The following is a 22,720-nucleotide window of genomic DNA, read 5'->3' on the forward strand; positions in this document are numbered from 1 at the left end:
TCCTCATCCCTATCACCTTCCCCCCTTGCTCTTCAGCTTCAGCCACATTAGAGAGTTTAGTGTAGTTCCTTTATGCCTCAAAACTTTTACACATATCTCTGTGCATGAAACATAGCTCCCTCCACTCCTGTGAATAGGATGGAAAATCTTCCTATGCTTCAGGTCTCAATTTAAATGTCACAACTTCAGGAGTGTGCACCCTGACTTTCTATGTAGGCAGAAGTTCCCATAAAACAATCAAGTTCTTCAGAGCACATGCTTTAATTCCTACCTAATACCTGTTTCTTAGGTTATACTAAACTCTGAAGCCTGGTATGGATAAGATACCCAATAAATATATTAGAAAGGAAAAAAGGGAAAGTGAAAGTGAAAGATATGGGTATGGGGAAAACTATTTCCCCATCCCTAATGTTTCCTCCATTGGTGCCACCCCATCTTTCTTCTTGCTCACTCACTCTTTCTCAGGTGTGAGACATTGGACTTTGTGAATTTGGAAGCAGGAGCAGGGTGAACACAGCTCAGTCCCTTTCCACCTCTTCTGCTCTTGGGGCAGTGGTGTGCCCATGGGAAGCATACATTCTTGCTCTATATTTCCATTCTGCAAGTTTTATGAGGTGGGCCCCCTTGAAAGAAGCCTGAGATTAATGAGCACTCTGATGACGTACTTGGTTATTTGTGGTCTAAACCTTGTTCAGTAGGAGGACACCCAATATGCCTAAGCCATGTATGCAACCCAGTGTTCATTAGTAATAAAGGGAGTTCCAGGAGGCTAAACCATGTCGCTCTTTCAACTGGTCCTAAATTTAGCAGAGATTAAAAGAGGTGCTGTTTGTAAGTTCCCTCCAACAATAGGAAATAGAAGAGTTGAGAAAAGTCTAGAAGAGTCTCATTCTTTTTTAAAAAAATTGATGTAGGGTTGTGTATGTGTGTCTATGTGTTTCAGTTTTTTTTTCCCCCAATATGTTCACATATAGGCATTCTGAATTTTAAAAAAATATGACTTACATATTCATGTACTGAATTTGGTAGGGAATCATCAAGAACAGGCCCATTTTCTGGATCGGTAAGATTAAAATCCAAAGTTATCCTTACAGAGTCCCGAAAGTCATGCTTGTCCTACAGGTTGAAGCATAACATATTTTATCATTGGTATCATATTTGCTGAATGTTCTGACCTTCTTATGGCTTCCTTCTTCTGCCCCTGTGGGTCATGCTAGCTGGAACATTCCTGTGCACCTGATCTGACATATGATCTCATCAGGCTTTTGCTTCATTGGAGAGAGACTGCCTTCTACCTTGATAAGGGGCAGTGCTGAATGCAGAGGCTTCAGAACATGACCAGTTGGTTCACCGCCAGCTTCTCGGGGGCCCTGCTGGAGTAAAAGGATGTGCCATACTTTGCCATGTCAAGATATACTACTCTGGGCTGCTTGTATAAGAATATCTTTTCTCTTGAGATCTTGAGCTAAAAACTGCCATTTGAGCTAAAAACTGCCATGTAATACTTCTAGGAAAGTCTCCCAACTTCAAATGAGCAAACTTTCTTTAAATTGAGTTGAATTTCATTAGTATAACATATGCCTCAAGTTGCAAGAATTTTATAATGTAAAATGATATGTAAGTAATAGGAATGCAATCAATATCGTTGTATACTATCATGAGTAACACCCATCATTTATGGCATGTCCGGAATTATGAGCTTTACACACTTTATTGAGAAGTATTTCAACAGTCCTCCAAGATGAATAACTATTATAGTCATTATTTTACAAATGAAAAACTGGGCCTCTAAGAGACTAAACAACTTGGTCAAAATCACTTGGAATGTAGAGAAGCTTTGAGACAAATTCCATCCTGGCTGACTCCAGAACAAATGTTAATGTGTCTATTAAAACCCAAAAGAATTTTAGAAATTTTGAAACTAGTCCGTTCCTTTTAATACCAAGTGCCTACACATAGCTAGATTCTACAATTTGGACAAATATACACTACAGTGATTTCTAGCAGGTTGAAGGCAGGGGCACATCTGATTTCACACCCTTTCAAATTTATACAAGTTCTAACTCCTAAATGTTCAGTTCTGATTCAGTAAATAGGGGGTAACTCCAGTTTTTTTTTTCTGATTATAGATTGATCTTAGTGTTGACAGATAAGTTAATTTTGATATATATTCTATGGGGAATATTGACTTGAAAATCACTGAAAAAAAATGCAGTACACCAACAGGCATGTTTTCTGTCACTTCCTTACCCTGACTATAATATTTTAAAAATATAGAGTATGAATACATCAAGAATACAGAAATAAATCAGAGGTGGGGGGAATTTGGCCTGTTTTCCTTTAAAATTCCAGGATCACGTATAAGTCCCAAGTCTGTCTCAGTCACTAAAATCAGTGTTTTCTCATTACATCCATTCTTCCCTCTTTTTTTTTTCTTTAAGTATCATGTACGTTATAAGAAAATGTTAAGAAACTCCTGCCCTTATTGGGAACATTTCACATTTACATAGTGACTAAATAAAATGCATTTTAAATGGTTCAAATTGGCTTCCTAGCCATCTATGGAGATTAATAATTTGCTTTCCAAGGCTCCCTTATTACTGTAACAGAAAGAAACTTAGGTAGCACAAAGCCTATGGATAATAGAAAATGCCAGATTTGTTCCCTTTAATTTAAAGTCAAAGAGTGAAATACATAGTTCTGTGGACAAGAAGGGACCCCAGAAAGCCTATGGCCCAACATTTCTCCTCAGGGCATGTAATCACTTATCCACATGTGACAGATGAGGCCCACAAAAGTTAAATGATGATTTCAGTTTGAAAGAATAAATGAATGAATATAAAAAAAGAGTGAATGAATGAATGAAGGCAGAAGGTTTCTTATCAACTAGTGCACTGTGCCTTCTACTATTCCATAATATAAGGATGACTGATAACACACACAGGGAAGAGATGACTGATAACACACACAGGGAAGAGGAAAGATAGTTTTATGAAATGCACTTGGAAATCTGAAAATCAGACCTGTGATTTTCTGATAAAAGTGACCAGATAAAATGAAGTTTACTTCATCATGTGCACTTTGAAATGAAATCCATAAGATTGACTTGAAATAAGACATCTATGCTTTATTCTTGATTTGGAATAAAGCAGTTATAACACATGATTTACTTGCCAACATGTAGAAGGAAAGCTTAGTGCATTCTGATTCTTCAACTGTGATGTTTCTTTGAATCCTTCTTTCTTGAGTTCCAGAGAAAAAACTTCGTGATATCTGTCTTAGTGAATCTAGTGTGAGACGGTACTGCATATCTGGAAACAAAATGACAGAAATATTTTCTTGGGGTAATTTTTATATGGTCTAGTTCATTAAATTAACATTATAGAAAAATCTCTTGAACAATCAGTCAACAAAAAATTTCTATTACTCAGCTTATCCACACTACCGTAGTACAGTGGTGGTCCCAGTCATGAAGATAACTTTCAAGAACTCTGCAGAACCACTCTCTGAGTTCACTATGCCTTTGATGTTTAATCACACTTATTTTATAACGTATATGTACATATGCACACCCACACACTCATACACATGTACACCAACATATAAACTAATTTTCTGACCATGCATGTGTTTATTGGGTTTTCACTTAAATTATTTTATTTATTTATTTATTTTTTAAAGATTTATTTATTTATTTATTTATTCATGAGAGATAGAGAGAGAGAGGCAGAGGGAGAAGCAGGCTCCCCGCGGAGCAGGGAGCCCGATGCGGGACTCGATGCCAGGACTCTGGGATCATGATCTGAGCTGAAGGTAGACGCTCAACCGACTGAGCCACCCAGGCGTCCCTAAATTATTTTTTTTTAGTTTAGCAATGTTGAAGCCCTGTTTAGAATATTGATTTTATTATTATTATTTTTTTAAAGATTTTATCCATCTATTTGACAGAAAGAGACACAGCGAGAGAGGGAACACAAGCAGGGGGAGTGGGAGAGGGAGAAGCAGACTCCCCGCCGAGCAAGGAGCCCCATGCGGGGCTCAATCCCAGGACCCCGGCTTCATGACCTGAGCCAAAGGCAGATGCTTAACGACTGAGCCACCCAGGTGCCCCTGATTTTACTTCAATAGATAAAAAATATATACACTAATGAATTCTTATCTATTTTATGAAAAAGTCACTTCAGAATGTTCAAAGAACATAATAAAAGAAGCTTAGTAAGTTTAATAAAATAGTCATACCAAAATAAAAAACAAGTTAAACTTATGCTTTCTAAAAAGGCAACAATCCTACTTATTTGATTGCTTAGTTACTCTACAAAAATTAAATGAGACTCAAATAATGTTGTATATGCAAATGTAAATCATATTTTACAGTTTTACCTAATTTATCTTCTAGTCAGAGGGCTATTGCAGAGTATAATTATGAAAAAATAGACTTTAAGGATTAATGATTTTTCATATTCTACTTACATTTGGTTTATAGAGTAAACTACTCTTTTGCAGCCTATGGCCTCCACAATTTTGACTCCAACATATTTCAATAGCATTAAAAAGCCACTTTAGGAAGTGTATAGGTAGGGAGGAGGACATACCTAGACTGTGTCTGAGAACACACACATGGAACATGTCTGATTCTCAAAAACCAGGGTCACCTTCTAAGTGGAGCAAAGAGATCTCAGGAAGTGGGGGTGGCAAAGTATTCAAGTGCTTTGTAATACCAGTCTTACCAAAGAGAGGGCAGGAGAAGGAAGAGAGGGTTTGTGAAAACCCACAAGAAGGAAAACTGGGCTCCTTGGCCCAATCTCCAAACTCTACTTCTGAAATGGTATTATTATTGTTGTTTTTAGCACCTGGTTGTTTGTGGTACATGGGAGAGCCAGAGGGGAACTATGGACTGTGGAGACCATTGCACATAAGCATATAGTTTCTGCTCCAGATTTTATTGGGTTCCATAACATAGTCTTTCTTCAGTAGATTTTTTTTTCAAGGTTCAACATATTCACAGGGGCAAATGTGATAAGCAGATCCCTCTCATGGGGTAAAATACAATATCTTACTGGATTTCATCATGCGGGACCAAATGTATTGTCCTCCTGCCCCAAAGTACTTGGTATACATATGACACTTACCAGCTACAAAAATTGTCTCTTCTTTGGACTTTAATTTCACATCAAAACACACTGTGGCATTTATGCATACCGTTTCCTTTCCTTCCACATGGCAGTTTTTCTTTTGGATATTCACTTTATTGGGTTCAAAATTCATGGTCACTTTAACAACAGCCACATCTCGGGACCTACAAACATAAACAATGATGATTATTCACACATTTTCACATTTAATGAATGCCAGCATTATGGGAATGCAATATGAATGCACTGATGGGGATACTTTTTTGTGTATAGTTGGGCTCTCAGGATTCCATTTCTTTGGTGATTTTTAAAAAATATTTATTTTATTTTATTTTTTATTATTTTTAAAGATTTTATTTATCTAAGAGATAGAGAGAGAGCAAGAGAGCTTGTGCATGAGCAGAGGGGAGAGGCAGAGGGAGAGGGAGAAGCAGATTCCCCACTGAGCAGGGAGCCCGCCTCGGGGCTTGATCCCAGGACCCTGAGATCATGACCTGAGCCAAAGGCAGATGCTTAACCTACTGAGCCACTCAGGCGCCCCTATTTATTTACTTGAGGGAGAGAGAGAGAGCATGTGTGAGCAGGGGATAGGGAGAGAGGGAGAGCCTCAAGGCTACTCTGCGCTGAGCTTGATCCCAGGATCCTGAGGCCATGACCTGAGCCGAAACCAAAAGTCGGGTGCTTAACCTACTGAGCCACCCAGGCGTCCCTCTTTGGTGAATTTTTGATACAGAAGAGATGGTATGTGATGTTCTGAGGACACCCAGGTTGTTTTGGGACTATCTTAGGCTTTGGTTCTGAGTGGTAGCGGAATATATACCTCAAAATGTGACTACAGGAGTTCAGGCCATATCATTCCAAAACATATCACTTTGGTATATTGATTATTTTGAGCTGTAGGCACTTGACAAACAGCAAATGCAGGAAGAGGCTTCTGCGAACTTTCCTTGTACCCAAAGACACTCTGAAAGGAACTTCACTGGAGTTCATCGACCAGGAAGGATTGGCTCCTATCATAGGACAGGAGACACCACAGGAGATGAGCTTTGTCACACTATCATATCACCCATCTGGTCTTTCCTAGGTCCATTTAACTTCCTTAAAAAGTATTTACTCTCTTTATAGAGGCCTACATACCTTCTTCCTTTTCTCTATTAAGATGGTATTTCAGTCTGAATTCTAAGCCACCTCAAAGAATTACTCATTTTTCTCTGGGTATCTCCCACGTATACATGGGGTATACATGTTAATAAATTTCTATTTGTTTTTCTCTTGTTAATCTTTTATTACAAGGGTACCAGCCAAGAACTCAGAAGGCTAGAAGGAAGATTATTTTTCATTCCTTACAGTTCACAAGACAAAAATCTGTTTTGCCTGTGATGGAAGGAAGATGGAGTCAAGTGCTCAGGTGCAACCTCAGAACCAAAACCAAATTTGGGGAATCTTTGAATTTGTTCCCAATCTGGAAAGAGTCCAAAGGCCCATGGACAACTTGTGTGCACTATAATACTTGTACAGACAAGTACAAGTACTATAGCTAGTTATCTTGTGAATACATAGGTCTTTGATTTGCTTTTGCATTAAAAAACTGTATTTTTCTTTTAAAACATCTTACCCATAGAAAACATGAAAACATAAAAAAGGAAACAAAGAACACAGAAATCACTTGTAATTCTACCACTCAGCAATAATCACCATTAATATTGGATATGCTTCTTTTTCTTTGAAGAATATATATCTATACATATAGATATGTGTGTGTATATATGTAGAGAGAGACATATACACACATGCATATACATCCATACATACTTTTAAAACATCATAATATAATGAACAGATTTCCAATATTTGTATTTTTCTGGGAACGTTATTTTTAATGACAGTATACTATTCCAACATATGTATGTATTGTAATCTGTTTACTCAGTCCTTTCTTATTGGACATTTGTCTTAATTTGTTTTTTTTTTTTTTTAAGATTTTATTTATTTATTTGACAGAAAGAGACACAGCGAGAGAGGGAATACAGCAGGGGGAGTGGGAGAGGGAGAAGCAGGCTTCCCGCTGAGCAGGGAGCCGATGCGGGGCTCGATCCCAGGACCTGGAATCATGACCTGAGCCGAAGGCAGACGCTTAACGACTGAGCCACCCAGGCGCCCCTTAATTTGTTTTTTTAAAAAATAGTGACTAGCCCAGTGCTGTGATCACTCTAAAGATTATATATCTTAGATGTAGATTAAATCTTTAAAAATTTTTAGGAAGCAAATTCCTTGTTAAAAAGTATGAATATTTTAAGGCTTTTTAACAGTTATTGGCAAATACCTTCTAATGTGTTTTAACCAGTTTACTCTTTCACCAGCAATGAACAAGTACGTCTAGTTCCCTGCTTAGTAGTTTGGATCCTTCAGGAATGAGGCTGCCTTGACCACTTCCCACCGCACACCCATCTGCCCCAACAAGGTCTTTAAAAGGGTTATAGCACAACTTATTCCACATGATGGGGCATTCAATATCTGCTCCTGGAAGTCCCTGATTGGGATGGACTTCTGTTTATTGCCTGCCACCTATATCCACTCTAAATCCCTCCTTCAGCATTGTAAATCTTGGTCTTCCTGTCCCAGTCTATTTGTCTGGGCAATGATAGGGGTCCAACTCTGTCATTTTGGCCCATCAGTGATAAAGCACTGACTGGGAGTAAAAGAGGCCATAAAAGTAAGTCTTCAGAGCTTTGTAAGAAACCTTTGAAACAAAACTGGAGAGTAAAAATTGCCCTTATAATGTATGTATTTTTAATGAGAGTGAATACACTAAATATTTTTTGAGTTAAGGTTATCAAAATAATTTAATCCAGGATTAACCGTTTAAACAGAGACTAAATGTACCCTTTGTTGCTGATACTGGTGACTTCTGGTTTGGAGTCCTGCTTTTGGGTGAGCCCTCCCCAAAGTCACAGCTACTTGCTACCCAGCATTCTCCTTTCCTAGGCACCACGTTACAATTTCTTTTCCCCCTACTGTACAGTTAAAACATTTTTTAACATAATGGTTATTATCTGTGTACAGTTTAGTGTACAATTTTTATTTGACCATAAGTTCTTAGACATTATCTCTATTTTTAATTTTTAAATTTTTTCTTCAAATTTTTAAGTTGCAGTATAGTTGACATATAATATTATATTAGTTTCAGGTGTGTCACACAGTGATTCAATAATTGTATTCATTATGCTATGCTCACCACAATATGTGCAGTTACCATCTATGTATGGTATGGTATAAATATAATATATAAATATAAAATATATGTAATAAAAATATAATATAAACACAGACCATGATGCACAATTGTCTAATTGTACATATTAGGTAATGAATGAAGAGTCAATTACCCCGAAAAGTTTGTGAACAACTCAAAATTAAGCATATTTTCTTGTTTATATAATTCTCTACGAGGCCCTCTTCTTCCCTATGCTGCCCCCTAAAACAGAATACCTACCTTAGTGGCAAGCACATAATAAATACCCCAAATTAAGAATTGGTTCTACTTGTTCCTTTAATATGGTTTCTCTATTTTTAAGATTTATTGACTCCCCCAGCTTCTTTAACTAAATAGCTTTTATCTAAATAATGGGGTACAAAAGAAAACAGATATTTGGTATGACAGGAGCTCCAATCATACTCTGAGCTCTGGAACTATTTGTGCAGTATCATCGGATGAATTGGATGTTATTAAAATACATACCAGAAGAGGGCAGCACCACCAAGGCCCCCAATAGTCACATCAGTCAGACCGTCACCATTTAAATCCATTTCTCCATGGATAGACTGGCCAAAAAATTTTAGTGTCTTGCCATCTCCACCTGATGGAATATGCTGTGAAAGTACCAACAGAGAGTTTTTATGCCAGAGTGTCTCTTCAAAAGCAGTTTTAAATAAATCAGAGAACTTGGATTGGTTAACAAAAAATAAAAATTGCAGATCTTTTGGAATCCTGCCTAAGAAGCCCCTCATGCGGAGACAAGTTGAATTACTCAGATGTTACCAAAGGTTATTCTTTTTATAGCACAGACAAAATAATCCAGGGTTACTGACCCCAGAGAGAGGGAAAAAAATTTTATAACGTCATCTTGTCTAATGCTCAAGGAAAACATTGTGAGTAATTGGCTCTCCTTTCTAGTTCCCACTCAATCCCATACCACAGAGATATTTAAAGATACTGGAACCTTGAAAACACATCATACAAGCAAGAGAGGAAGTAGAAGTTTGTCCTAGGGGTCAGTTTGGGATTCACGAAATTTGGGGGATGGATATAAATAACACATTCCATCAAATACATTTTCCAGTGTATGATTTTCTTTGCTAAAAGTCAAGGGCACCATAAACTCAATAGGTACAAATGAATGTGGAGTTTTCGAGGGCTGATTTGTGCACATACCCACACATAATGTGTTTAATATTCATACTTCCTGATTTAGCTTTGGTTCAAGCTGATAACATTTTAATAGAACCTGATGGCAAGGAGACAGGACTGACAGACCCTCCCTAAATTTGAGGTCTTCTTAAAAACCATAAATTAAGAAGGCAAATAAGGCAAACCAAATGGAAACACTTTCCATGCTGAAATGTTTGTGGTTCATTGGGAAGTATTTCCTTATTTTTTCAGCAAACAAATCAGAGACATCTGCCTCATTGGTTCTGGAGGAGTTCATTCAGTTTGATTCTGGATTATCACATACACAAACAGCACCATGGAAACAAGTGAGCACATCCTCACCTATCCCTGGGAAAGCATTTTGCCAATAATTAAGCAAACTCAACTCTACTATTCTTTTTTCTTGTTATTTAAAGCTGCATCTTGAGTTACCACCATTTTACAAAATAGATTTCTTATGACAATCTATCCTATTATTAATGATTTAAATATCCTCTTTTTTTCCTACTGCAAATGTCATTTCACTAAGTTTTCAGGATTAATAGTGAAGGAATAAAGTGGCAGAACACAAGAAAGAAATGCCTTCCTGCAGCTCCTCATTCCATCATGCTCCCATGGTTAATACTGCCTGTTTTCAGTTAAGTAATACCATGAAGAATTTTGAATTATTTGAAAACAAATAATTTACTAAGTGGATGGAAGTGTTGTTACTGAAATATGCCCTTTACTTTGTTTCACTAATGTCATTATCACTTTACGAAAAATTAAGCACAACTTCACATGAATGGATTTTGAGAATTCTGTTGACTATAGTACAAAAAGAACAACTATAAAAAGAAATAATTGATGTTCTGATTTTCTTTTCATGTTATATTAGTTCAATGCCTAACTACTTATGGTTACTTAAAACAGTCAATTACATTAGAAGAAGTTCCTTTAAACTCTCCTACTTTTATAGTGCATTAAATACTTCTGCAAATTGATATTTTTCTTATGTAGAAAAAATTACATTTATGGATTAGAACCATTAACTGACAATAAATTTAAAACAAGAACAACAGAAATCCCCTGCAGGTTAAGCTTAATTATTCATATTTTTTTCCAGGAGGGATTACTTGTGAGGAAATTGTAAACCTTCAGGAACCCAAATTCATTTGACAAAAATATACCAATTTAAGTCATAAATATAAATGTAATGCAATTTCATTATAACAACACAGATATTGAATATAAAAACAATAATCTCATCTTTATTGGCTAAATTATATCATTATTGTTCTCTTACTCAGAAAGTGGTATCCTCTGTTTAGGATCAGGCACACTGCAACTGTTAAATCGCATCGTTAAAAAGTGTTCACTTTTTTTTTTGTTTGTGTTTTACTATTCCGAGAGCTCAGATCATGGAGACATGACAAATAACAACAGAAAAAAAAAAAAAAAAACCCTAGATAAACGGATAAAATACAAAATAATGCTTCTGTAAAGAAAAGAGAAGTAAATCTAGTTTCCCAATAGAGTCAGAAGAAAAAAAAAAATCAAGTAACTCATGAAGCAAGACAAGAAGCAAGCCTAGCATTGAACCCACTTATCGTTTAAGGGTGGAATGTGTACGTTTAACTTCTTACTTGTGCGTACTCTTTCCTTATAGTCTTGCCACTCCCATGATAAATATACACGGCTCCCCCATGATCATCTTCCAGGGGAGCTCCTATCACAATGTCATCAAATCCATCAAGATTGAGGTCTCTCACAGCAGCGATAGCTGTTCCAAAACGAGCCCCGCATGGCTCATTTTTGTTTTCTTTTGTGCATGAATTGTGCTTCAGAGATGAGCAGCAAGTCTGCTTAATGGGCTCCAGGCTCATTTGATATTCAAACCTTGTCTGGAAGAACGATAAACAGGATACTTATGGATTTCTATCATCACTACAGCATAGTGAAGTTTTTAAGTACATGCTAAATCAGCGCTGTTAAAAACCATTTGTACATCAACGGTAAAGTTTGTAAAATTTCTTAAAAAGGGTGCTTATCTGGATCGAGTCCTGCATGGGGTTCCCTGCTAGGCGGGAAGCCGGCTTCTCCCTCTGCCTCTCTCTCTCTCTCACTCTCATAAATAAATAAATAAAACATTAAAAAAAAAGGGGGTGCTTATCTGAGAGCCACGTAAAGATTTTAAAGAACAGATTGTAGAAGTGTAGGGAAGAAGGCATATTGAGGATTTTAATGGATTCTCTTTTTAATGCAACATAGTGAGTATATAACTCACAGAGTGTTTTTAAAGCCAAAGAACTGAATTTTTAAATCCTCAATTCAGGCCTTTATCCTTCCTTCATCCAAAATTTGCTGCTTCAAAAAGTCTCTGTAGAGTCTTCTCTGTAGGGCAAAGAGGAAATTACTCTGTTCAAAAAGCAAACTTTCCCCAAAGCTATCTAAAGCAAAACAAAACAAAACAAGACAAAAACCCCTGAAAAACTCAGTAAAGTACTAGTAATGATGGACAGGAACATACGTTCTAGGAAAAAAGGGAAAAAACAGCACAGGACCAAAAAAAAAAAAAAAAAATTGATGGAGGAAGCAAACAAAATGATAGGAAGAAAGATATACAATTTATGAATTAAAAAATTAATTGGAGAGACTCTAAGAATTTAAAAAGCTAAATGGATGAATACTGGACTTTTCTGTAAACAGCAAAACAAAACAAAACAAAACAAAACAAAAAACTCTTTTAATGAAGAAATCGAGAATTATTTCACCTAACAAATGATGTCTAAAGTCAGGAGTGGCAAACAAAATCTCAGTCCAGCCCATTGAGGTATTCCAAAGACCATAGTAGTTTGCTGAAACCGGTCACTGCCTTAAAATTCACTACTCCACAGTCTCTCTGCTTCTCTAGCTTTAACTGTTTTGACAGCAAATGCAGTTTTAACTGCTAATGTTTCCAACACCTCCAGGCCAGAGCCATGAATGACTGCCCTGTGAGTTTATTCAGCAGTTTAATAAGATTTATATTTATCTTTATTCTATATTTTCTGCTAAAAAAGAATAGTTCACATTTCCAAGCAGAAAACATCTAATGGTTTGAACTACCTTATTAGAATTCTAAAATGTTCATTTAGAAACTGAGGAGTTGGTGGGGGTAAAGAGGCCCTGAAAGATTCTTCGCTCCTTTTTCTAAAGTGAGTACAAAATTGGAACTGCATTACTTATTTGAAATTGAAAGAAAGGAAGAGAGATTCCTGAAATTCTGCCAAACTCAGAGGTAGCATTACCTGATTCAGAGCATACACATATACTTTCCCTTGTTCCTCTTTCTCTTTTCCCATGTACATGGGAGCCCCAACCAGAAGAATGTCGGTATTAGAATCTTTATCAATGTCAATTGTTGTTAAAACACTGCCAAAGTAGGAACCAATCTAAGGTACAAACAAAACAAAACAGTCTGATGAACATCAAAAATTCTCAAGATAGCTAAAAGCCTGAATTTCTTTTACTTATCCTCATCTAGAAGAGTATTTGAGATTCAGATAGTTACGGAAATAGAAATAAAGTATAGAAATGGATTCTACCTGAGAGCTCTTTACTGGCTCTTGTCGGGGGCTAATAAATAGGCAGACCCACCCTTGAGGATGAGCCCCTGTCATAGATTTTGCAGCCTGAGAGTAAGAGAAACGGCTTCCTTTAGATTTCATCCTAATGTCTCTTTCTTCTCCAAAGAGCAGAAAATGTAAGTAATGCCACCATGATTTTCTTTAAGGAAATAAAATGAGATTAAACAATAAAAGGCATTCTGGGATGGCTTCAATATATGTTTATACACAGTAATATAAAAATATGAAATAAAATACAATAGGAAGAACTGAATGTCTTGGAATACCGGTGCAGGGAATTTCACCTTGTAGACTTAGAAGATTGTTCGCTCATGCATCTGATAAATTATTGAACACTGCATCTGAAACTAATGATGTACTATAAATTGGCTAATTGAAATTAAATTTAAAAAAAAAGAAGACTGGGGCTCCTGGGTGGCTTGGTGGGTTAAGCGTCTGCCTTCAGCTCAGGTCATGATCTCAGGGTCCTGGGATGGAACCCCGCGTTGGGCTCCCTGCACAGTGGGGAGCCTGCTTCTCTCTCTCCTTCTCCCCTTCCCCACTCATGCTCTCTCTTTCTCTCAAATAAATAAATAAATAAATAAAATCTTAAAAAAAGAAGATTGTTTACTCAACAAAATGGCTAAGTCTTGTCCTAGCACTTGCGGAAGATAGAAAAATATAAAAGGATTGCAGGGGGACCATCCCCTTGCAGCAATGTTTTTTCTTTTAAAGATATGGATGTATTTTAGGGAAATGCAGGAGACTTACACTTCATTATCTAAATGCAATAACCTTCCCAAATATTGACCTGTGTTTAATATTTGATGCTCTTGATAGCTGTCTTATTGAAACTTCCTGTCTTGACTTCCATGATTTTAATTTTGCTCTCTTGACTGCCACCATATCACAGGCCACCCTTTGTTTTCATCTTTGCTGGTTCCTTTTCCTCCTCCCATGCCATAGATTTTGGCCTCCCCTAAGCTAAGACCTGCATTTTTCCACCATTCTCTTCTCCTAGGTGGCCAGTCCTTCCAAACATTTCTATTACTGAAAATTGCAAATTTCATTCTATCTTCCGCTCAAGGCTCCAGTTCTGCATTCCTAGACATTGCTAGACACTCAGACAACTGCTAGACATTGGTTTTCAAATGTCCTTTCCTCATAGGTTATGAAGGGTTGAAAAGGTTTTTTGGTTTTTTTAAGTTGAATTAATTACAAACATAAATAAAATGCTGTAAGATCTAGTAACCTCGGGTCTTCATTCCCCCATGACAATAGCCATCTGGAGCTGAGTAGGCGCTTAATGTTTAGAAGGTTCATGAGCTGTCCAGTCCATGGTTTCCACCATTTCCTGCTGTCTTCTGTGTAGTAGCTTTATTTATTTACTTTACCTTCCTGACACCCACAACCATTTGAATTTGTACTCACTGTTACAGGAAATATGTAAAACCAAATACCATTTAAAAAAAAATCTACACTGCTTGAGTTGCTGACATTCTAATAATGGTGCTACCTTTCTCTCAGATTCCCAGGCTTGAAACTTAAATCATTCATAATTTAAATCATTTGTAACTTTCATGAGTAATTTTTCACAAAATTTTCACTTCCTGTCTTATAGACAATTAATAGAGTGATATCAGACCTAAGATGTCATAGAAAATGCTTCGTTTTACAATCCTGTCAGTTCCTCCTTATTTATGTCTACTACATTCCTTCCTTTTCCATTTTTATTGGTGATACATCATTTTAGGCTCTCTTCACCTTAGCCTGTTTTTAGATTGTTGAAGCATTTTCTGATTACAAATGTGGGCAAAGGGCTAATAAAACCCTTTCACCAGGTTTTATTATTTTATATATATGAGAATCTTTATACATGAGACTCTTACTTTTGGTTCACTCTAACTCTGTTCCCCTGGACATCTGTGGGGGAAAGGAGTTCAGTTATACTACTAAGCAATATTGAGATTGGTCAAAATTATCTCTGGTTGGGACATTGCATTTAGGCTGTGGGGATCTATAAATACCTGATGGAGCTAACATAGTTTGGGCTTCCCAAGATGACTCTGACAACTGCACGCCCTTAGCTAGAGCCCTGAGGCTATGTTTATGGTGTCATTCTAAAAGATATTGGCTCCTGTGGGGTGTTAAAGAGAGGGCAGCTCTGTCCTTGCCTGACGTGTCTGTCTCCTCTGACCTAAGCTGTTCTGCTGTGCTGGGCATCTGTGAGTACACCTGCAGGGGAGGAAGGCTGATGCTGCCTAGCCTTGTGGAGTAGTTGGTGATGAGAGGAAGGTCGAGGGGCAGTCTGGTGACTTGGGATATTTAGTGAAGCCCAAATGATTGCAATGCAATACTAACCAATAACACAGATGTTTTGGTTAAAAAATATTTACGTATATTTATGTTTGCATATTGCATGTATAATTTCTTAAACTACTTTTAATATTCAATATCATCTAATGAGAATTTTTTGATTTTACATAACTTCCCAATACTTCCAGGAGAAAATCCAAATTCTTTAGTTTGCCATTCAAAAGCCTCACACAGTTGGGGTCCGCGTTATCTTTTTAACTGGCTCTTCTGCTCTTTCTACCTATCTACGGTCTATCTTTCCTTCTAAACTAGCACAAATCTTATTCCGTAGTAAGATCTTTGGCACCAATCCTAGCTTAAAACAATCTTTCCATCTTCTGCATTTACTGTCTGTGCCATTGGCATTTTCAGGCTTAATGTTTTAGAATTTTTTTCTTATATGTATATATTTGTTCATGTGTATCTACATCATCATCTATCCATCTTACCACCATTTCCATGCAACTGAAATATTCCTGAGGCCAAAGATGCAGGCATTTTACATCTCTACAAGGAAGCTAACATGGAGCCTTGTTTAAGGTTGATGTTGACTATGACAGTACTTTTTCTTTTTCTTTTTTTATTATTATTTTTTAAAGATTTTATTTATTCATTTGACAGAGAGAGAGCACAAGTAGGGGGAGGGCAAAGGGAGAGGGAGAAGCAGGTTCCTTGCTGAGCAGGGAGCCCGATGTGGGGCTCGATGTGGGGCTTGATCCCAGGACCCTGGGATCATGACCTGAGCCGAAGGCAGACGCTCAACTGACTGAGCCACCCACGTGCCCCAGTACTTTTTCTTTTTAGAGTTTAGGACAATTGATGGTTAATTTAAATTTACATAGAGTATACATGGATTAAATTAAAACAATAATTTTTAAGCTTACCTGTTCTCCACTGAGTGTCTGGAGAATCTTGATGTCTCCATCTTCCATCCTGTAGATGACAACTTGGCCCGTATGATTGTACCGGGGCTGTCCAGCAATGTACAGCACATCTCCAGAAACAGTGGCGGAATTCACTGTGTAACCTAACAAAAGAGCAACGCCAGGTGTCAAATATACTATCTGACCCCTTAAAGTCTGCACAGAATAAATTAAGATCCATTTTAAATGGTTGGGAGAATCATTTTTATATGTTTATACAGATTTCTCTTTTTTTGAAAATATTTTTTAATGCAGGGAAGTTTGTCTCTGTAGAAACTTTTAGCATGCTCTCTGATTACTGTGATTGCTTTGTCTACCCCCACCTCGGTTTTTCATTGTTTAAAGGCACAAATGATATAACAATGATGACAGAAGAAGAAAAACAAAACCCACAAAAAATCCCTCATAATCCCAATTCACGACTTTGTAATAAATCAGTTGTACTTCATCTGCACATATTTTATAGAACCTAATAATTTTAATAATTGTTACTTTTATTTTATTATTTTATTTATTATTATTTATTTTATAAAATTAATAATTTTATACAGCTGGAATCATAGTAAATGTAAGCCTTTTCTGTGTCGCTGCTGTAGATTTTTATTTATGTTTATTTATTTGTTTTTTAGAGAGAGAGGGTGCGTGTGTGCATAGGAGGTGGGGGGAGGAGCAGAGGTAGAGGGAGAGAATCTTAAGCAGGCGCCATGGCCATCACGGAGCCCCACGCAGGGCTCAATCTCAGGACCCTGAGATCATGATCTGAGCTGAAATCAAGAGTCAGATGCTTAACCGACTGAGCCACCCAGGTGCCCTCACTGCTGTAGATTTTTAAGTAGTAATTTTAAGTAGTTGATGTTTATTTCTCTGAGTTAAGGCATAAAGGGATTACATTTCTACCACAGGATCATTCCCACTAGAATGGTAGAATTTTTAGGTGGTTTTTAATTTTTTGATATTATACTTAAGGCTGCAAAGACATCCTTGAACATTTAAATTTTTTTCTTCTTTGGGGTTTTTGGTGACAAATTTTAAGGAATAGATTACTGGATCGAATTTTCAATTCTTTCAGTGTCTGGCAAATTGTTTCCAGAACATTTTTACTAATTTATTCCATGAACAGCCAAAGCACAAACTAGATTTATCAAACTCTCACAAACATTGGGTATCATTACTATTATTTAAATTTGTGAATGTTCTAATAGATGTTAAACATAATCTAACAATAATACTTCGCTGTGATTTTAATTTGCATTTGTTTGATTAAAAGGAGATGGGTGGGGGGATGGGTGAAATAGGGGATGGGGATGAAGGAGGGCACTTGTTGTGATGAACACCAGGTGTTGCATGGAAGTGCTGAATCACAATATTGTACACCTGAAACTAATATTACACTGTGTTAACTAACTGGAATTTAAATTTAAAAAGTGAGCTTTGACATTCCTCTTTTTAATTGGGCTTTCAGTTTTTGTGTGTCTTTGAGGCAGACAATTCAATTTTTGAGTGAAGAATTAAATTTATTCTTTGTGTCGTTAGAGTACAGAGCTAAATCAATGAATAAAAATTACTATGTGCACATTTCAACTCTACAGAAGGAAGAAATATTCTAATAACCAGATCTACCCATCAGCAGAGGAGAAGAGGGCAGATTATTTTTCCAAATGCCACAGAATAGTATTTCTTACTAAGAGAAAGATTATATGGAAAATTTATTTTCCAAGTGTTTTACTATAAGGTAATAGTTTCACTTTCTTACAACATTTCTGTAAAGGAACAGAGGTTTTTTTGTACTAAAACATGTTTAATCTCACAAGTGCTAAAGGAACACAATTCCTCAGGCATTTTTCCTTCATGAATACTTTTCTCACATTCTTATTTCTTCATCTTTCTTTGAGCTTCTAAAAAAACTATGCATAATAAATTGTAAACTATTCTTTTTCAAACAAGTAATGTTACTAAACAAGTACTTATGTTACTAACCACAATATTGCTTAAAAAATAAAAACTTTAAGGTCATGTTTATACACAAATAAAATAAAAAAGAAGAATGTGCAAAACAAAGACTGTTTTATTTCATATCACTCTACTAAGAAATATTAAGAAGGGATTGGCCTAAGAGTGTTAGTACACTTTGATTTTTTTTTTTTTAACTTACAGAGCTATGAAGGCCAACTGATAAAAGAACATTTAAAAAAAAGTTAAAAAATTATGTTTGAGGCTTGGAGTTGTGTGATTATTTGGTTAATTAATTTTGATAATTTGCTCTTGATAGCTACATCTATTAACTGAAGTCTTCACAACGACAGTATTCTACTGGTTAAGTCGTTACTGGTTGAAGCTCAAGTGTTGAAAGACAATAAGGGGGGAGAGAGAAAGAAAGCCAGGTAAAGTCTAATTTTCTTGAAAGGAAAATAATTATAAACATCTAAGCTTAATGTTGCTTTCTGAAGAGAAAAAAAGCAGAAAATTGTAGAGAAAGGAAAATTCATTGCATAGCCTGCTGCATGGATTTACAAGAAATAGATCCTGTCAGCTCTCATAATTCAATCCTTGGGAGAAGTGCTAGGATCTGGTGAGATAATGGGAAACAGGAATGTTCTGCTTTGGTTTCATGCATTTGCCTCACATCTTTACTTTTTTCTTGAATTTGTCTGGCATGATTAGAAAGCGGCAGACCGTGGGTAGAGGAGGCAGGGAATGAGATTTCCACTGTATTCTCACCATCAAAACCACTTGCTAAGTGCATATTGGCCTAAGGCAATTCCTGGGTTGTGGAAAGATGAGTGAGTGACTATACCCTGAGAGAGGTTCAACGGTTTCTGTTCCTACTTTTTTCTGGTTATTATTGATTACTATGAGATTTTTTTTTTATAGAGCATCTACCTCTCACTTTGTTTCCTCCATGAGATTTTCCACAGTCTAACAACTTGCAATCCACACAGATTTCAGACCAACACATTCAAACTCTTCTTAATTTGTAACCCATACAAGCAGACATTTTGAAAGTTCCATTTTAGATTTAGAATAATGTTTGTGGGTATAAAGGTATTTTTCTTCCCTGTCCCCTTTCTGGGTGTTTTTCTATTTTAAAAGAAATCTTACATATCTTAAACTTTATGTTGGCAAAATATCTTATGTGCTAACTTGTGATTAAGCTAATGAAATGATTTCTAAAATATAAAATCATCTAAGCACATTGTGGACAACATACTCCCAAATTTCCTTTTCTGGGCAGAAAGAAATCATATGTTATAAATACTGTGGTTACGAATGGAGGTTCTCTTAGTTTTTTTCTTGCTCACAGTGATATCCTTAAGTCTTGAATTCTCTAAGCCTGCTTTAAGCAACGTTGAATCTAAGCTTTCTAGGAATAATAGATTTAGGATTCTTAAAGACTATTCGGTTTTAAGGAATTTTATCACATAATAATAACTCAGAATATAAAAAAAACTAGTGTTATTAAAATGTGTGAGCTTTTTTTTTTTTAAAGATTTTATTTATTTATTTTAGAGAGAGAGTGCACATGTGCATGCAAGGGAGGGAGGGAGAGACAGGGAGGGAGAGAGAGAGAATCTGAAGCAGACTCTGCACTGAGCATGGAGCCCAACTCAGGGCTCAATCCCAGGAATGTGAGATCATGACCTGAGCTAATACCAGGAGTCAGATGCTTAAACAACTGAGCCACCCAGGTGCCCCAAAATGTGTGAACTTCTTAAGATGTCACACACATCTTTGTGGATTTCATGCCATATCTTTAATTTTGTAAATGTCTTTAATTTTGAAATGAACACTGGAATAGAATCAAGAGACCTAGATTCTAGTTCAGATCTGTCATAGGTAGCTGTGACATCATTTTTCTATTCCTTAATAACTTAATTTGGAAACTTGGATGTTTACCATATGCTCTCTAAGATCTCTTTTAATGTATATGAATTTTGAGCCTAACCTCTTTATGTTATAGCACAATCCTCCAAATACTTAAAAGATATGCAGTGTACATTTTGTTTCCTAACCATCAATTTCTTCAAATTTTGTCGAGGGTGGGGAAGGAGAGAAAGGAATTGTTTCCAGATCAGTATCCTTTAGATAATCTTTTAATCAGCACAGCCTAGATTGGCATTTTCTTTTGTTATGTGTAATGTCTGACCAGGGCAGAATATAATAGGATTTTTATGAGAAATAAACTAGACTTTCATGAATGCAGTTCAACATGTGTTAAGGGGTTTGAGGACTCACATTATATTTGCTGCTTACTGCCATATTTTTAATTATCTTAAATCCTCAGGCCTTTCATTTTTCTTAAGTCTTGTTGCCTCTACAGTTTTAAGATGTGTCCTTGAATAAGGAGATGTATGGATCTACCAGTAAAGACCTCCTCCTACCTTCCTTGTAAAATAGAAATAAACTGGAATAGAGAGAGAAAAAGACTTGCCTCCAGGACAGAAAGATCCCAGAGAGGAATGCTAACATAGTAAAATTGAACAGTGAAAGATATTTGTTTTCTTTACCACTGCACCCCCAGCACCAAGAACAATGCCTGGGGCAAAATAGGTACCGGTCAAATATTTGTTGAGTGAGTAAAGAGTTGGGAAACCATACCCTGAGTATTTTTTTTCATCCTAGGCCCTCCTAATTGTTGACTGAGATCATTTAGTGCTAGAATAGTTCCCTGGTATCTCCTAGGCAGCTTGGTACAGATCTAGAATAAGGTGATTCCTGACATATACCTCCTCATTCCAGAAAAGTCTTTGAAAAATAAGATGATATTACATCTCACTATTTGTCTTATTTAATAGAGTTATTAAAGAAGAAGCTATATATCAAGACAAACTTACATTTTCTTTTCCAAAATTTGGACCCATAGAAAGAAACCAATGATATAGGATATTTTAGAGAAAATGGGAGTCTGATCTTCAGGATATTAGCTGAATCAAGGTTTCTCTTTTTTATTGTAATTTCCTGTCCACCAGGTGCAAAGCTCTTCTTGAATTTAATGAGAATACCAAACACAGGGAGACCTCAAAAAGTGCACATAACAGCCTAAATCATTCCTGCACTTCTGAGAGAGCGTGACCTCCATGTTCTTTTATTCTGACTACTGCTCAGAAACTAAGGCTGCTTTGTAATTTTCATGGGTCCTATAAAAGGTCTAACTCTTGGAAGTGATTTGTCTTACATGGTTATAAGTAAGCCTATATAAATTTAAGCAAATAATGCTAAAAATAAAAACAAAACCAAAAATAAAACATAATAATTTTCTATCAATTACATCCAAACTTTACCTAAGTAAGAAGCAAGAGGTTCATTCTTTTTGGTAGACTCAACGTTAAAGGTCGTGTTTTGGGGGATTATGATTTGATTAGCCTTCTGCATGATGACTGTTCCATTCCAATCATAGGCTCCTACTGCTCCAAGCATGACCCAGTCCTTATATCCAAATAGAGAAAACAAATGATATTTAACAAAATAGTAAGAACACAGCATTAACAATGTGATAGGTTCCGGTCAAAGTGCTTTACATATATTAACTCATATAATTTTCACAATAACATGATAGTAACTTGGCAGAGTAAGTAACTTGCCCTAAGTTGGATAGTACAATTGCCCATTGCAATGTTAATATTCCTTTGCATGGACTCTGATGCATTTTCTTTCCTCAACTACAAATGATACATTTCCTAATCTTGCCTTTCTGTTTAATTCTGTTAATTCAAGAATCCTAGGTCTTGAACATGGAATTCTAGTAAGATCTTTGATTGAATACACTGAAACTGAGAAAAAGATACATTCCATATCATTAGAAACCATTTTAAGTATTTCATTTAGCCAGATGTATAATTACATAAGGCAGACCTCAAAATGTTTGATTCACAATTATTAGTACAGTGTAGTGAACTGTGTGGAAGAAATTATTTTCCTAGCAAGTTTGTGAAATGTCATTTTCCTATTTGGATTAGGAACATCATCACGGTTGGAATAACTGCTCAAGCCATGAACTGCTAGTTGCACTTATAATGCCGATGCCTGGGCATTGCTTTCAGGAGTGGAAACCTTAAAAAAAAAAGATACTTCATTTTCTACCAAGTGGTCAATGTACCTGTGAATAATGAGCACTGAAGCCAGTCTGAGACATTTCCATTTCAAATGAAGCTGCTGACTGGTCAGCTGTAGCTATAACAGAAACATAAATGCCTGTTAGCACACTGTTGATTTGGAGAAGACAGAGGCCAATTACAGTCTGGGCTCTTTACCAACCAGAATTTCCAACATCTTTTGAGTATCTTCAGCCACACATTT

The 22,720-nt window shown here is 36.3% G+C and overlaps 1 protein-coding gene across 1 annotated transcript in view; it reads right to left on the reverse strand.

Annotated features, from left to right (window-relative positions):
* The window catches only part of ITGA1 (integrin subunit alpha 1), a 115,872-nt gene that overhangs the window by 37,075 nt on the left and 56,077 nt on the right, over positions 1 to 22,720 (reverse strand). Inside the window, exons 11-19 of the mRNA XM_021695399.1 lie at positions 22,521 to 22,594; positions 21,706 to 21,850; positions 16,388 to 16,530; positions 12,831 to 12,974; positions 11,187 to 11,444; positions 8,872 to 9,002; positions 5,130 to 5,296; positions 3,175 to 3,311; positions 1,006 to 1,116 (exon numbers count right to left, since the gene is read on the reverse strand). Of these exons, the coding sequence (XP_021551074.1) occupies positions 1,006 to 1,116; positions 3,175 to 3,311; positions 5,130 to 5,296; positions 8,872 to 9,002; positions 11,187 to 11,444; positions 12,831 to 12,974; positions 16,388 to 16,530; positions 21,706 to 21,850; positions 22,521 to 22,594 (1,310 nt within the window). The remainder of the gene's footprint in view (positions 1 to 1,005; positions 1,117 to 3,174; positions 3,312 to 5,129; positions 5,297 to 8,871; positions 9,003 to 11,186; positions 11,445 to 12,830; positions 12,975 to 16,387; positions 16,531 to 21,705; positions 21,851 to 22,520; positions 22,595 to 22,720) is intronic.

Source organism: Neomonachus schauinslandi, chromosome 7, assembly GCF_002201575.2.
Source record: "Neomonachus schauinslandi chromosome 7, ASM220157v2, whole genome shotgun sequence".
Classification (NCBI taxonomy): Eukaryota; Metazoa; Chordata; class Mammalia; order Carnivora; family Phocidae; genus Neomonachus; species Neomonachus schauinslandi.